General features: G+C 38.9%; 1 protein-coding gene across 1 annotated transcript in view; it reads left to right on the forward strand.

Annotated features, from left to right (window-relative positions):
• The window catches only part of TMC1 (transmembrane channel like 1), a gene marked incomplete at its 3' end in the record, with an annotated part of 123,874 nt that overhangs the window by 66,560 nt on the left and 40,358 nt on the right, over positions 1-16,956 (forward strand). The window contains exons 2-3 of the mRNA XM_083351164.1: positions 14,830-14,935; positions 15,776-16,059. Coding sequence (XP_083207290.1) covers positions 14,830-14,935; positions 15,776-16,059 — 390 coding nt within the window. The remainder of the gene's footprint in view (positions 1-14,829; positions 14,936-15,775; positions 16,060-16,956) is intronic.

The raw sequence follows: 16,956 nt of genomic DNA on the forward strand, positions 1-16,956 counted from the left end.
CACTGTCATAAATGTGAGCAAGCTGCAAGCATCCGAATTTTGATCGTGTGACCGTGGGGATGCTGCAACCGTCGTGTGAAAAATGTTCATTAGTCACTTGTCTTCAGTGTCGTTATAACTCCAAGTGGTCCCTGACAAAGGGTCGTAAGTCAAGGACTACCTGTACTTTATTGATAGAGGCTATAATAACAGATTCTTGCATGTCTGTCTGTGTCTTAGAGAGAGTGGTGGAATAACAGCTCCTTCCCATCTCTCTGGAGTTAGCACATGTTTCTTCTGCACCTGATGTTTCCCTAACAATTTCTGGATTCCTTCTGAAAGGTCAGTTCCCTGGCTCTCCAAGTTCAAATGGAACTGAAAGAGCCTCGGAGTTCAGAATAGAAGCCCTGACTATCCCACATAGATATGCATCAGAGCATGGCCTCACTACGTTCTGCTCTTCCCGAACGTTGAGATACACCTCCCGTCTTCCTGAGTCAGCACTTGGAGAATGATGTTGCAGGATTATTTCATGGCAACAGCAGCAATTAGTGCCATCTCCTGGTTTTTCCATTGCTGCCAAATTTCTTTCATGCAATCAATATCTGTGTGAGGTTAGCAATGAAGTAAGGCGGAGAGAAGGGAATCGGCAAAGTGTGTGAAAGCGATACTACAAAAATATTCGGTGATAACAGAAATGCTAAAGGGTGTTCTACGTTTCCATGCTTCCTTGCAGAGGGCCAGATTAGAGCACAAGAGAGGGTTGTTATTGCAGGGGTGAGGAAAGGGTAATTCTATTCCAGACGTCCTTTATAATAAAAGAATGGCACAGTTCATAAAACAGCTATTGTTACATGAAGTCGTTATTTCTGAATTAGTGAGGAGAAGGAGCTTTAGAGTACTACAGCAGTACAAAGGAACACTTTCTAAGAAATATGAAACAGCCCTTCCTTGTTGGAATGGCAAACTAAAATTATTTTATTCTTTTTAAAAAATGCTTCTTGTAAGGCCTATATATGATGTTTATGTTTTTCTGTCTATTTGTATGCCACCCAGAATTGTTCTGTGAGGGAGATCGGGAGTTTCTAAATATGATATATGAAGTTTAACAGGGGTTTTATTTTATTCAAGGACTAAATTTAATTATTTTAATTGTTCTTAACTTTTGTAATTTGTATTGTTATTTTAAATTCCTTGTGAACCACCCTGAGTCCTACGGGAGAAGGGCGGTATATAAGTCCAATAAACATAAACATAAACATAAACATAACAAGGAAAGAAAGAAATGGAATAAACCTTTGAAATAGTATTACAGTAATTAGATACTGTTGGTACTAATAAGCGCTAGAAGCAAAACAGATTTCCATCCAAGTGTATTTTTAGATTAAGTTTTCATTATTCCAGTCCTTCTCCTTGAGATTAATGAGATTATTCTACCTATATAAACAGAGATTATATATGTCTGGAACTCAACAAGCATTCACATTTTGCCTTTTGTACAGACAGTCCCTGACTTACGACTAGTCGCTTAGTGACCATTTGAAGTTCTGTCAGACTCACAAAAAGATACTTATGACTTGGATTTAAAGTTCCAACTGTTTTGTTGATATGATCCCATTTTGGACACTTGGCAGTTAGCCTGCATTTGTAACCATTTGCAGGTCCCACAAACAGGTGACTGCAATTTGCAACAATTTTGCGGGAAACTGGCATTTACTTCTGGTTTCTGGCAAAAAAGGGAATGGATTTACTTAACGACTGTGGTGTTTGCTTTATGACCACCACGTTTGCTTAATGACTGCCACAAAATATGTCATAAAATTCCAAGAGTATTCCAAAAGGAACATCTATATTAGATACTTTTAACAAATTGATAAATTATTGATATTAATTTTTAGAAAATGCTACATCTCCAAGGCTTTTCCTTTAATATGGTAAATCTCCATGCTTTTCACATAAGATGCATGTTTTACTTTTCCTCATTTTTAGTTATTACTTGAGCATATCTGCTAACTTCTGCATTGTGTTGGAACAAAAATTATATTCATGATCACTATGGAAGGCCCAACTGGAAAGTTATTCTTTTGCAATAAGAATTTAAAATTTGGGTAAGAATTGGGTAGGAATTTAAAATTTGACTCCTGTTCTTATGAAATACTGAATAATCCATAAATTTTAAAGGATGAGTATTTTTTTCTTTGCTTGGGAAGTATGAATTGAAGGGAATAATTACCTTCAGTCAGCCAATTCTTAAAGCTACTAGTACAATTTTGGAAAGATTAGGAAAAGTAGAATGGCGCCAGATCCATTAAAACATTGGTTCTGCTCTCTATTTGGACCAGACAAGCTGGTTGCCTTGGAAACCACTCTGATTTTGAACATATTACAGACAGCCTTTTTTTAAAAGGAACTAAACCAACAATTCTGTTTTAACAACAAATTAATTTATTTTAAGAAAATACTTTAAAAAAAATTGTGGGCTCCTCGATGTCTAAAAATGTTGGTCGTTGATTTTATTTTGGAAATGGAATAAATTTGAAGGCATAGACTTTGTCTTTGTCTTTTGGCATATGCTTTTTGGTTGTTGTCGTTTGGTGCCTTCAACTCAGTGTTGACTCCTGGTCCCTTCAGTATTTTGGCAACGGTTTTGGAAGTGGCTTGCCATTGCCTCCTTTCTAGGGCTAAGGGAAAGGGACTGGCCCAAGGTCACACAGCTGGCGTTGTACTTAAAATGGGACTTTGATCACTACACCCAATTGATTCTCCTGGCAGACTTTTATTGATTGGATATTCTTACTATCTTGAAACTAGATCTTATAATGAAATTATGATTTAAATATGTCAGTGAGTTGTTGAATTATGTTCCACAAATTTGGAATTTAGGTATTTAGGAAGAACCAGTCCGGCAAGCCTGGACTGTTGCCAAAAAGTTCATTATGTGTTCTGAAGAAGACAATTGTGGATCATATATCAAAGCTTGGTTTGATGAAATGTGATTCTGTTGGGTGTCTGACTTGGATCTTTATCAGTCTGAAGGAGAGACTGGACAATGCGATTCCGTGTAGTCATGATTCAGTTTGTTATTCAAAAAGGGAGCTGTAGCAATTTCTGTACAGATGTAATCATTATTGTATCTGGAGTGCGTACTTGATTTAGTCGTTTTCCTTTTTAGTTTTAATGGCTTTTAAGTATACTTTTTGTTTTATTTGTATTAACATTTTTTTAGCCACAAATAAAAATATCTTGCCATGTTATCTGCTCTTTAACACTGAGGGTGCATGGGATATGTTAAAAAAAAACCCTCGGTACATCTTCAGATGAGTTACTCTTTTCTTTTTAAATATCACTTAATTACTTAATCAACATATTTCAGGCATCAGTTCCATTGTACTGGCACTGGGACTCAACCTTGGTAAGTCAAGGTAATTCCTGAGTCTGCTTACTATCTTAATGATTACTAATAGTCAAAGGACAGCTGTTCTGTTTTCCTTATCTTTTTATCCTGTTGGCCTTGGTTAAAACTGTAGCACCTGCTGGACATGTGTTCAGAAAATAACATTTAATTAAAAAAAGATTTTTTTTTGGCTTGCTCTTCTCTCTTTCTCTCAATCTCCTCTTCCTCCGACCTAGCAGGAGGAAATCAGAGCTAGCTCTTCTTTGATTCCTATTACAGGTAGTCCCTGGCTTGCAACCTCAACTGAGCCCAAAATTTCTGCTGCTAAGATAAACATTTGTTAAGTGAATTTCGCCCCATTTTAGTTTTCTTGCCACAGTTGTTAAGCAAATCACTGCACTTGTTAACTTAGTACAACAGGTTGTTAAGTGAATCTGGCTTCCCCATTGAAGTTCGCAAAAGGTGATCACATGACCCTGGGACACTGCAACCGTCATAAGTATGAGTCAGTTGCCAAATGCCTGAATTTAGATCACGTGACCATGGGGAATGCTGCAACAGTCGTCAGTGTGAAAAACGGTCATAAATCACTTTTTTCAATGCAGTTGTAACTTCGAACAGTCACTAAATGAACTATGTTGTAAGTCAAGGACTACCTGTACTAGACTGCCTCTTTCCATATGACCCTATTTATCACCTGGGGGACTTCACTGAAGGCTGTCCTTGAATAACCTCACTTGCCAAAGATATGGCAAAATGGCAGCCAGAACCATTTTGTAAACATCACCATATGAGAGAAGTTCCCTCCCTGCCCTAATGGGCATGGACTTTTTTAAAAAGATATTTTTTTAACTTTTAAACCTATTGCGTTTCTTTTTAACATCTCACAAGTATTTGCACTTGTGAGTAATATCATAGGAGCAAAAGTAATGCTCCATTTTATTTCAGTAGCAATGATGGGACAATGGTTTAAGAGAATTTGAATTCTAAAATAGCACATGCTTAGGAGCCTTCTTTCCTCCTTTCTTTCCTTCCTTCCTTCCTCTACTCCTCCCCAAATCATTGTGGTTTCATGCTTAACAATTAAAGTAAAACAATTGTCACTTGGCTATCAGCCAGGAGAGCATCACATAGATTCATCTTGGGTGCCAAGTGACCCTTTGGCATAGGGATATACCAAATAGGATATATAAGGATGGAGAGTCCTTCTTCACTTCATATGTGGGTTACTGAAATGTGCTTCGCATGGGGCTGTCCTTGAAGACTACTCAACAGCTACAGAATGCATCAGTGTGAGCAGTTATGTGTACACCTTGGTATACCAATGTAGCACTTTGCTACACAAGGTGTACTGGTTATCAATGAAGTTTTGGATGACCGTTGTTGGATTGAAGAATATATGGCAATGTAACAATGACTGTATATATTCAGAGCAGAAGTCTAACCAAAGTCAAGCAGGAATGATTCCCTTATACCAGGGGGTCGGCAACCTTGGCTCTTTTATGACTCGTGGACTTCAACTCCCAGAATTCCTGAGCCAGCATGGCTAGCTCAGGAATTCTGGGAGTTGAAGTCCACGAGTCATAAAAGAGCCAAGCGTGCTGACCCCTGCCTTATACAGTGCTTTTTTTGGTCACAGAATGCACTGGAATAGAATTCTGGCACCTTTTTCCGACAGATTTTCCAAGTTTTAAAAGTAACTTATGAACATTTGATGTTTGGTCCACATGGACTTGAATCGCTCTGTCGAGCTTAGCCAGTCGGCAACAAAATCGTTAAAATGGTGCATGTGAGCTGCTTGTGTCTCAAGTCTGATGCATGTATATTTCGTCTGCGCTAGTTGTGATGGCGCTGCTTCGATTGTGGCACTGCTCGGCTTGTGATTGGTCGTGTGCTCACACGCTGAGTGCTTACTGCGGGCAGCGACTGTTATGTTTTGTTACACAACTGATGTGTGTGGGTGATTGACTATGTGTGAAAGGTAAATAAAAGATTAACAAGATGTGAATTCCCCACCTTTTTTCTTGCAAAAAAGCACTGCCCTTATAGATAAAATGTATCACATAGTAAGGCAACTAAGATCCTTAAACTATATGGATTCCTTGGTGCTCCTTGAACTTGTTTGTTTGCAGACATTTCATTACTTGACTAGGTAACATCAGTGTTGCTGTAGCAAACAAAACAACAACAACAACAAAGTAGCAACCCAACCTCCCACAAGAAGATCTATGTAAGAACATTATTCAGACAAATGGGTGGAAAATCTGGTGGAAGCTGTGTGTAGGTAGAGAGAGAATGCTCTGAGGGCTGAGGCCATAAACTATGTGCTATTGTTTTACTCCCATTTGTTTAAATGGTGGTTTGTTGAGTAAGCCACAGTTAATGGATAATGCTAAGTAGACAAATTCACAATCACCCATACACATTCTGGTTTGGGGGATGTGTGAACCAGGAAAGGAGTTCCTGCTTCCCCTAAGTACCATTGGAAGTGCTTCACTTCCAAATTTTCCACATCTGTTCATCAAAGCAATTTAGGTGGTTTAGCTGTACTGTTCCTGTCCTGTGATCATGGGAGTTCAGGTTTAACCTGGTTTAAGAAAAAAACCTATCTGGACTGAGCAGTATGCAGGATGCTTAAAAGGATTCAGTCCAGATTGCAGACTGCAATGCTCTCCCATTGGACAGTTTTTTGCTGTGCCCTCCCACCATTCTGTTCCAGGAAAGCATTGACCAATGAGTTTCCTTTCTATGGGCAGAGAAAGTGTGTGTGTGTATTGCATGGATATCTGTCACTACAACATCTACTACTGCTACTACTACTACTACTACTACTACTACTACTATTACAACTACTACTACTTCCTAATAGCAATTTTCCAGGATTCTTAAATCCCCCATAATATAATGATTAGAGAGACTCTGTTGTTTTTCAGCCACAGGGGTCTATCAGTGGAGGATGAAAGCCATAGGAAAAAGAATACATATAGTAGTAGCTACAAATTTCAGTTACTTGAAATTCCTGGGATATTCTTAGTCTACTCTACAGTCCTGCAAGTTCTAGACCAGACATGTCAAACACAAGGCCCGGGGGCCGGATCTGGCCCGCGAAGTGGTTTCATGTGGCCCGCGAAGCCATCCTGGAAACAGTGAGAGAACGGCCCCCGCTGCCTTGGCCCTGGCCCAGAGACCCTCCTTCTGCCAGAGACCCTCAGATCTGTCCCACTCCTGCCCAGGCCCCCATAGGCACCCTTGATGCGAACGATGTAGAGCTGGCCACGCCCACCCAGTAGGCCATACGCACTCTAGCCACGCCCACCCAGTAGGTCACACCCACCCTGGCCATACCCACCCGGCCCCCTGAGGGCAACCGCAATGCTGATGCGGCCCTCAATGAAATTGAGTTTGACACCCCTGTTCTAGACTGTCTCTCCTATCAAATTCTACTGAGATTGGGTCTTGGTTTGGTTTGGAGAGGAATAGGCAAATTTTTTTTGCTAATATACACTTAGTTTTTTTTAAGACTTTAGCATTCAAAATATATTTTTCCTTAAATAGACTGATCTTTTAGTTTTGTTATTATTTGTTTGTTTGTTTGTTTGTTTATTTATTTTAGTATCCTGCCTTTATTTCTTTGCTATTTTTTAGAGTTTTTTTCTTTTTTTCTTTCCTGTGGGGGAAAAATGGTTTATTTTGGCAAAATCAAAATGAACCAAATAAAATGCTGGTTTTTCTTGGTCTTGCTGTTTTGATATGTTCGTTTAGGCTATTTTGGAATCTTAAATGTGTTGTCCTACTTAAATCATGATCATGAATACACTGCCCTTGCTGTGAATCTCTTTGGAAGAATACAAAACTGCCAGCCTGCTCTGTGGGGAATGAAAATCAGTCAACTGTTTTGTACTGAGTCAGGCTGTTGTTTCTGAGTAGTGCTGGACTGGGAATATATGATCCTCTAAATGTTGGTAACAGATGACTCCAAACAGCTTTGCCAGTATGGCTGAAAGATCTGAGAGTTGTAGTGTAGCTACACATTTGTGCATCCCTGCCATATTGCCTACTTTGTCTGGGGGCCTTTCAGAACCTGACAGATGTGCTACCAGCTGGGAATTCTGGATTGCAAAGTCAGTATCTTGGGAGAGCATCAAATTAAGATAACATCACTGGGTCTTAGGAAAGTCTTTAGGAAAATAATTATATTGATAGCGCTTTTTAACTCATGTATGTAGAATATCTGCTCTTTCACTGACCTGGAATCTTGTTTTAATGCCTGTCATGATGACAAATATCCATGTGAAGAACACTGCATTTATGACATTATGCAAGACTAGATAATGGATGATCTTCCAACTTAGTGTTTCTCAACCTTTTCTTCACCATAGACCACCTTTTAAATACCTTTTGTGGCCACGGACCATGGCTGCGGGCCCCCAAGACTTAACTCAAGATTTAAATTATAACATTTCTTCAAGCCTTCATGGACCCCCTGTGACAACTTTGTGCCCCCCACCCAGGGGTCGGTGGACCACAGGTTGAGAACCACTGTTCTAATTTATTCTGTATCATTTACAGTGCCTGGTGACATTTCACCATTAGTGATTACAATGTCTTTATAACATCACCCAGCTATTGTTGAAGTGATATGAAGCCTGTCCTCATTACTGGACTCTTATTTTGGCACAACAATGATTGGAAAGCTCTAGAAGGCACTGGAAGATGTTAGTGAGGAAATGACTTCAGAGTTCCTCTGATTCTTTCTTCGTAGAGAATTCTTATAGTATAATCTGCTACGTTTTTCCATGCCAACTTCTAGAAAATTTCCTAACGTAGCAGAAGTAGTATTCTCATTCTATTCGAGGGGTGTGGGAGAAAACATTGTTGGTGAGAGAAATGCCTCAACTCTCTTGACCCTTTTATGCTGCCCTTAAATGATAAACTAAACTTTCATGAAAAATGAATGACCAGGGAAATTAGTCCCTTCTTCAATTTCAGAGAATGAAATTGCAGTAGGACCCTTTCACTGGCAGACAAAACTATGTTGATATGTGAGATACTTTATCTTGAGCTACTTATCCTGATAATTGCCAATGCAGGCAGCAGGAAAACCACTCTTGTGAGATACAGTCACCATGCCTAGACGTGAGAAGCCAACGGCCTCCCCAAGTAATGGTAATGACAATTTTAATTATACATCTTATTCCTGCAGTCTTTAGGTGCACAATCCTGGTGTGAAGCAGGTTATATGGAAACTCCTTTTTGACACCTACTTCTCTTTGAGACAACTTGCTCTGCCTCTGAAGCTTACTTTGGTCATATAGCTTTTGCTTTGTCTTTTCATTCTGGTGGTTTCACTCCTTACTTATAAATGAAAACTCTACATGGCTGTTCCTTGTTTTGCAGTCCATCTAAGAGAGGAAGAGAAGAAAGCAAAAAAAAAAAAAACACAGTTTGGGCTCAGCTTGAAGGCTCAGTACACACATGACTTTGTATATATTGTATACAACAAGGCAATTTGGCAGTCGTGAGATGGGGAGAAATGTTAGTTTTCCCAACTTGCTAACATCAGCAGAGTATTTTTCCTTTGAAAGTCATCTGGTTTTATAGTATTACAAGTTGGCTTTCTAGGAAATTGTTCATGTAAATTAATTATGCTAGTTGGGATCAGGATTTTGCCTACTATGGAAAAGAAGACATACCCTTTCTGAGAAAAAAAAATACACGAGAAACCAGATCGTTTATTTTAATTACATTGTTTCCCATCCTGCGTATGGTTAATATAAATCATATCTGCTGTAACATTAAACAGTATTGGAAAATAATTTAATGTAGAATGGAGCAAATTTTGAAAATTGTAATCCCGTTGCAACTAAGATATCTTAATTTCACTAAACTGTATATCCCTTTGAAGTACACCGAATTAAATTTTATATGTTAATGACTGCAAGTTTTTATATATCTTTTATTGGAAAAGATCTTTAATTCACTCTTTGGAAGTCTAGATAACTAAATTGTGGGACTTTCCTCAATATTTAGAATAACTCTGTTTTTTAAAAATAAATAGACACATCGTAGAATTTAATTCTCATTGGGAACCATTCTTGGATTATAATCATATAGAGAATTGTGCCACATCCAAAATTTGGGTTTTAGAATTTGATCTAGAATTTACTGAACTGATTTAATGTATTGTGTAAAACTTGCAGTTCCTTTTAAGGATTTCAGCTGTGCTAACCAAGCATTTTTAGCTCAACATTCAACATAAAATGGATAAGAAATAATTTAAAATATTTTGTTGTTGTTGTTTTAGATTTGCTATTTATCCACTCATATTTCATCACTTGTAGTTGATTCCTTCCATTGTGTTATCCACCTCTTATATTTTTTTAAAAAAATATGAAGCAATGAAATAATAAAAGATAATTCAAGTTAACATTGGTTCATACTACGTTAGAGAATAATTATTTCTTTGAAGGAAAACATATACTTTCTCATGTAAATGTTATGTAACTAATTCCAAAAATAAATTGGTGTGTGTATGTGTGTGTGGTTCTGAATTTTCTTGTTTCAGTACTAGAATCTCTTCTTTCTAAAGCATCAGCTCATTTTATACAAATGTCAGTGATTTTTAGGATCAGAAAAACTTTAAAACTTGTGCCAAAACTCAATTTAATTAAAAAGTCTAGAATAACATTCACATTCTTCAGATGAGTTTCTCTTCTCCTCTCTCTAATTTTTCACTTTTATTTTTTGGTAAACAACACACTGGACTTGTTTTCATTAATTTACAATGTTTATTGCAACTGTTAATTTATCTGAGACTAATTGTCTTTAACACCAAACGTGTATCCTATTTTTATGTATTGCCCTGTTCACCGCCCTGAGTCTCTTGAGAGAAGGGCGGTATATAAATTAAATTAATAAATAATAAATAAATAAATAAATATTAGTGGCTGCTTACTTACTGGGTTCAATGGAATTTACTTTCCGATATGTCTTACTTACCAAGTTCAAAGAGAAAGATGGATGATAATCTTACCCTTGCAACAGAACATCATTTGCCTTAGCTTTTGCCTTGTTTCCTTGACAGCTGGCTCAGAATTAGCTCCATGTTTGAGCTGGATCTTGGCAAACTGTCCCCAATGTGCTCTGCCCTGTATCTAAAACCCCTAATAAATTTAGTAGCAGAAATAATATAAATAGCAGTGGCAAGGTTGGAACTATAATTAGTCTTTCCCCAAGAAAACTGATATGGTGTCTCCTAACTAAAACCTAACTAAAACTAAAACTAACTAACTAAAACAAAAAAAGGGACGCGGTGGCTCAGTTGGTTAGGATGCTGAGCTTGTCGATCAGAAGGTCGGCAGTTTGGCAGGTCAAATCTCGAGTGCCGCGTAACAGAGTGAGCGCCTGTTACTTGTCCCAGCTTCTGCCAACCTAGCAGTTCGAAAGCACGTAAAAATGCAAGTAGAAAAATAGGGATCACTACGGTGGGAAGGTAACAGCGTTCCGTGCGCCTTTGGTGTCTAGTCATGCCGGCCACATGACCACGGAGATGTCCTCGGACAAGCACTGGCTCTTTGGCTTTGAAATGGAGATGAGCACCGGCCCCTAGAGTTGGAAATTACTAGCACGCATGTGTGGGGGAACCTTTACCTTTACCTTTAAGTAAAACCACTCCCCTCAGTCCAAAGGTAGATGTTAACCTTCCTTTGTGAACATTCATACCAATCCAGTTTGTTGTGTATATAAGATTTGGGAACATCTACTGATCCAGTTTCTTCTTCAGAACTTTGAACATCCTTAATTAGTACACTTGAGAGGAACGGGCTAGAGCAGGGGTCTCCAAACTTCGCAACTTCAACTCCCAGAATTTCTCAGCCAGCCATGATGAGACACCTAAGCTAAGACACCCATGCTGACTAGGGAATTCTTGGTGTTGAAGTCCACAAGACCTTTTCTTTCATTCTCCACTTCACATTTGGGAGGAGAGAAATATCAGTAATCTCTACTAATCATTGACCATCACAGCTGCTGTAGTGGTTTATGAGATCATTATAGCCTTCAACTGTCTTCTTAAACCAGGGGTCTTCAAACTCGTCCCTTTTATGACTCATGGACTTTAACTCCCAGAATTCCTCAGCCAGGCATGCTGCCTGAGGAATTCTAGGAGTTGAAGTCCACAAGTCATAAAAGAGCCAGGTTTGAAGACCCCTGGTCTTAAACCATTAAAAGGAAGTCTTTCTGTCGGTTGCTCTTTGATTACTTTTTTGTATGATGGGAAAAGGAGAGGTTTGGAAGTATCTTTTTTAAAATTATAGGAATGGGAAATGATGAATGATATTCTAATCAAAGAACTATCAAGGTGAAAACCACCCTCCCACCAAAACTGGCTGAGAAAGCTACTATATATATAAACAGGAACAAATTTGCATTGATGATGTTACCAGATGGGTAATGTAATGTCTACAAGCAAACAACCAAGCTCAGAGAGCACCAAAGTCTCCACACAAAGGGTATATATATGTGAACCCACTGCTTTAGTGTATGTTGCAATGTATATCATAAACCCCAAGCTTGAACTCATTTGAATCCACTGTGCAGCCATTCCATTAGTTTTAGATTACAGAACTTCCAGGAGAGTTGTCCTTCTGGAACAACCAGTGAAGGCATTATTGCTAATAAAAGATAATGCTTTATTCCAGAAGAGAAAATATTTTTTTGAAAGATGTTTGTCCTCATCCCTCTAAAGTAGAGTGCTGCCTGGGGAATCCTGGGAGTTGAAGTCCACACATTGTAAAGTTGCCAAGATTGGGAAACACTGCAAAGACTTTGATTGTCTATAAGGGAAACCAATGATTCTTTCAATAGGAAGTGTATAGTCAAATTCCACCCATCCTCCCTCCTGCCCAAAGGCCAACATATTAGTGACCTTCCAGAAAGAAGTTCTGGTTTGCATACATGCAGTATATGTATCCATGTATTTCTTGTACGTATGTATGTGTGTTATTCTGTTATCAAACTCAAAAACAAGATGTAATGTGGCTCTGTTTTTCTCAGCAGCATGATTTGTATCATTCCTTCCACTCTTGGTTTAGCAAAGCAGCAAGGAGGCTCTTAAATCAAATCTTTGTTTTAACCAACGAAAATGCATGCCATTGCATTTTTCAGGTGGGCTAAGTTTCTTTCAAATGACGTGAAAAGGGAAAGCAATGGAACACAGTACGATTGAAAGAATGTAGACGTCTTAAATTTTATTAGAAAAAGATGAATCTGCATGTGTGTAACTAAAACCACCTGAGTGCCAAAGTGAACGCCACATGAAATGGTTGTGCCCCACTGTTATTTTTACAGCAGCCATAGGTTGCTGTTGGAATTTGGATATGGATTGTAGTTTCGAGAAGCAGAAGGTGTAACTTTTCCCCTCTATACTTTTTTTGCTCCAGTTTAAATTTAATCTCTTATGGCTTTTCCAGTCAAACTGAGAATCTGATGGACCACTTAGTACCTGGATACACACTGGCCATCCTCTCAAAATCACAAAAATTCAATCTCTTTCTCCTTTGCAATTGGGGAATCTTAATATGCTCTGAAACCTCCCTAAGGACAAGGCTAGCATCTGAGAAACGTTTTGCTTCTTCCTCCTCTCGTTCTCTGAACCTTATAGTTCTCATGTATTCTTGAAATGCCTTCCTGCAACACTTCCTTGCTTTCTCCCTTGATCTTTGACCCACAGGCTCTTTGCATTCTGTCCCCTTGCATCTCCTTTCTTCTTGAGCCATTGGTACAACAAATTTTGTTTCTCTTTGGTGTGGTTTTGACATTTCTTGGACATCTTTGAACCTAGCTGGGTTACAGCTTGAGGCCTCCTCAAGCTTTGGACTTCTTGCCACATCTACTATGGGAAGTTTTTTGTTAGCTTTGGAGTTGGCATCAGAATCACTCCCTCGTCTACACCAAATATTCCTTTAGTATCTACCTATCAGCAGTAAACATTTCATCAGTTTTGGAGTTCCCCACCTGTATGGCTTTATACCTGGTTCAAGCCTTGCAAATAGCTCTGGATCTCAGCAGGGCTTTCGCTCCAAACTCTCTTTATTAAGCTTTTTCATATAGAGGTTGTGATTTGCTCAATGTCACCACTGAACTCACCTTGATGTTAGTTCTCCAAATCAATCATAACAAAATACAGCATGTAACATCTTAGGAGTGAACCATTGCCACTTCTTTTTTTTTATAACAGGGAGGATAATTAAAAAAATCAGCTCAAGAAGAAAATTCCTAAAAATGCAGACAAACCAACCTAAATTTAAATTCTTATCGCTTTTGACCTCACTTGTCCAGTGTTAGTCTTCCAAGGACATTAAAAGAGAGGGAGAGTGCTGTGTAACAGAGTGAGCGCCTGTTGCTCATCCCAGCTTCTGCCAACCTAGCAGTTCGAAAGCACGTAAAAATGCAAATAGAAAAATAGGGTCCACTACGGTGGGAAGGTAACAGTGTTCCGTGCGCCTTTGGCGTCTAGTCATGCCAGCCACATGACCACGGAGACGTCCTCGGACAAGCGCTGGCTCTTCAGCTTTGAAACGGAGATGAGCACCGGCCCCTAGAGTCGGAAACGACTAGCACGCATGTGCGGGGGAACCTTTACCTTTTTTTATATACCACAAAGCTTTTGTTAGTAATAGTGTTTTCCCTCTTCTTCTGGCAAAAGCTTTGCGGTACAACACTTTACAACACTTTCACAGTAATGTGCTAATGACATCATCAGGGGCCCAGCTTCTATTGGCTGCTTTAGTTTGCTGGAGGCAGGGGCCCTCCCTCTGGTTCCGGAGCACTTTTCCCAGGACTGTTTTGCTCTTGACCCTGGATGGTTCAATTCTTTACATTGGGCTTTCCATTGCACCAATTACTCTCCAATTCCCAGTTGATCAATGAATCAGAGACCTAATGGGCAAAGAGCCTTCTCTCCCCATTTCTGTTATCACTACTAAGGAGAGTGATGAGAGCAAGAGAGGAACCCACTTCTCTCTAAACCAGGATGATCAACTTTGGCAATGTTAAGAGCTGTGGACTTCAGCTCTCAGAATTCTCCAGCCTGCCACAAGTCTTAAAGTTGACAAGTATGGATACCCTGCTTTAGACCAAAACACGTTAGTGAGAAGAAATCAGGTCACCCATTGAAACACGGTGTCTTTCCTGCTTTACTCTAGCCCTGACTCAGCCCCACGGAGTGGCTGCAGTCCCTGATCTATGGCATGGCGGTGGCTTTTTGGTAAAAAAAGAGAGAAGAGCCTTCTATGGTTTACTGGGAAATTCGTATCTCTGATCCATGGGATGGGTGGGGAATTCCCAATAAAAGTGAACATTGCCTATTTTACTGATTGCATTTTGGGCTCAAAATTAAACTCATAGGTGTACATAACAATTAATATATGTGAATTTTATTCTCTTCTTTCAACAAGATGTCATCAATCACCAAGTTTTCACAGTGTACAGATATCTGCTTTTTCTTCACAGTGGATATTGAAGGACACAAAGAGGGAGGCAATGCTGCTGAAAGTGAAGAAGGTAACTACTTATGTTGTGGAAAACAACTTCAGCTCTAAACACAGCCTTCTCTGAACTTCCCATGTGTGTTGGTGCTAAAGGTGCCCGTCAACTGCAGTAATCCTGGCTGGGGATAATAAGATTTGTAGTGCAATATATTTGGGTAGCTTCATGGTTAGAGAAGGCTGAAATAGTATCTAAAGTTTATAAGGATGTTGGAAGATAGCTAAAATTGGTTTACACTGTCATTTCTGCTGCTGTGTCTGCTACTTAATTTTACTTTATTTTTTTTTTGGATTATCAAGACACTTTGAGCATAAACATGGTCTGGGTTCTCAAAACTCCCTAGCTAAAATGCAGTTGGCTGTTGTGCCAGGAAAGAAGGGAATCATTTCTAAAAATTATAGCACGTTCAGTGTTTACAGTAAATACATCATGTTTTGAGTAAATACACAATATACAGCTTAGTTTGGGAACAAAGTTATCAGTATCGTACTTTAGATATCCCTTAGTACTTTGCACTGTTTGACGCAGTTGATCACTGAATTCATGTAAACCCTTCTAGAGAAAATTTTTAGCTTCGTCATTCTAACACAATTATGAAGAATTTGCTATTTCGGCAATTGCAAATTTCAGACTGAAATGCTGTACTTTAAAACATGTGAGAATAAAGCTGAGTTCTCAGAAAATGATCACCTACATTTCAACCATTGTATTACGAATATCTATCAAACAATGCATTCAGGGCATGAGATTGTCCTGTGAAAATAATAATTACATCTGGGATGAAGAGACAGAAGAGAGACCAGGTTCCTTTTGTGCTGACTAAAGCTGAGTGTTTCTCTCTTCCTTCCTATGAAGAGGAACAGTCTGAGCAAAAGAAAAGGGCATCAAAAAGGAAGAAAAATGAAACTGAGGAAGAGGATGAAGATGAAGAAGAGACGGCTGCAGAACGCAGGAGAAGATACAGGAGACGTCGGAGGAAAGATGGTGGGAATGAAGGCAGCGACTCGGATGGGGAAGCCCACAAGACCAGGAAGAACAGAGAAAATCAGAAGATTAGGGATGAGTCCAGGGAAGATGGTGATGACGAAGAGGATGAGGATAAAAGAAGCAAGGACAAGAAGAAGGAGAAGAAGAAGAAGAAAAATCAAGACAAGAAAAAAAAAGAATCAAGGTACTCTTTTCTTATTCATAGTGCTCGGTGGCATTATTATTATCTGAGCCAACAGACTAACAGGTGTTTGTTCTTTATAAAATAATCTGAAACTTTTAGTTAAGCAATCATTTGGTTTACTGAGGGGTACAAACACATAACTCTTTCTTTTTTTTATTGAAAAGTTTTACAGTACATTTTATTTTTAACAAAACAAAACAAAACCCCTCCCAACCCCCTCCCCTCTTCCCAACCCTCCCCAACACCTCCCTCCCTCCCCCTCCCCCCTCCCCAACTTCCCAGAGCTAAATACAAGGTGTAACAGTAAAAACAATCATAATCTACCATATGCAAACAACAATAACTATTAAATCTGTCGCACTTTAACTCTTATAAAATAACTACAAGCAATATAAATATCACATCAATACTTATTCAAATACTAAGTGAAACATTTTAGTCCCATATTTATTCTGGATGTAATCAATCCATTTTTTCCACTCCACAATATATCTCTGTTGTGAATGGTCTTTCAAGTACGCTGAGATCTTTGCCATTTCCGCCAGGTTGGAAACTTTTAAAGTCCATTCTTCTATAGTCGGCAGTTCTTCCTTCTTCCAATATTGCCCTACTAAAAGTCTTGCTGCCGTAATTAAGTTCAACATCAGCTTAGTGTCCACAACAGTAGTATCAGTAATAATGCCCAGTAAAAACAGTTGCGGACAAAACTTTATCCTTTTCTTAAATATCTTTTGCATGTTCCACCAAATAAACACATAACTCTTTCTATACAGTACTTTGTCCCATCTAGCAGCCTCACCCCTCTGCTTGTCCTGTTTCTGTTTTTTTCTGGGTTCTTCTCCTATTGCCACTTAGGATCACATTG

Source organism: Vipera ursinii, assembly GCF_947247035.1.
Source record: "Vipera ursinii genome assembly, chromosome: 2".
Classification (NCBI taxonomy): domain Eukaryota; kingdom Metazoa; phylum Chordata; class Lepidosauria; order Squamata; family Viperidae; genus Vipera; species Vipera ursinii.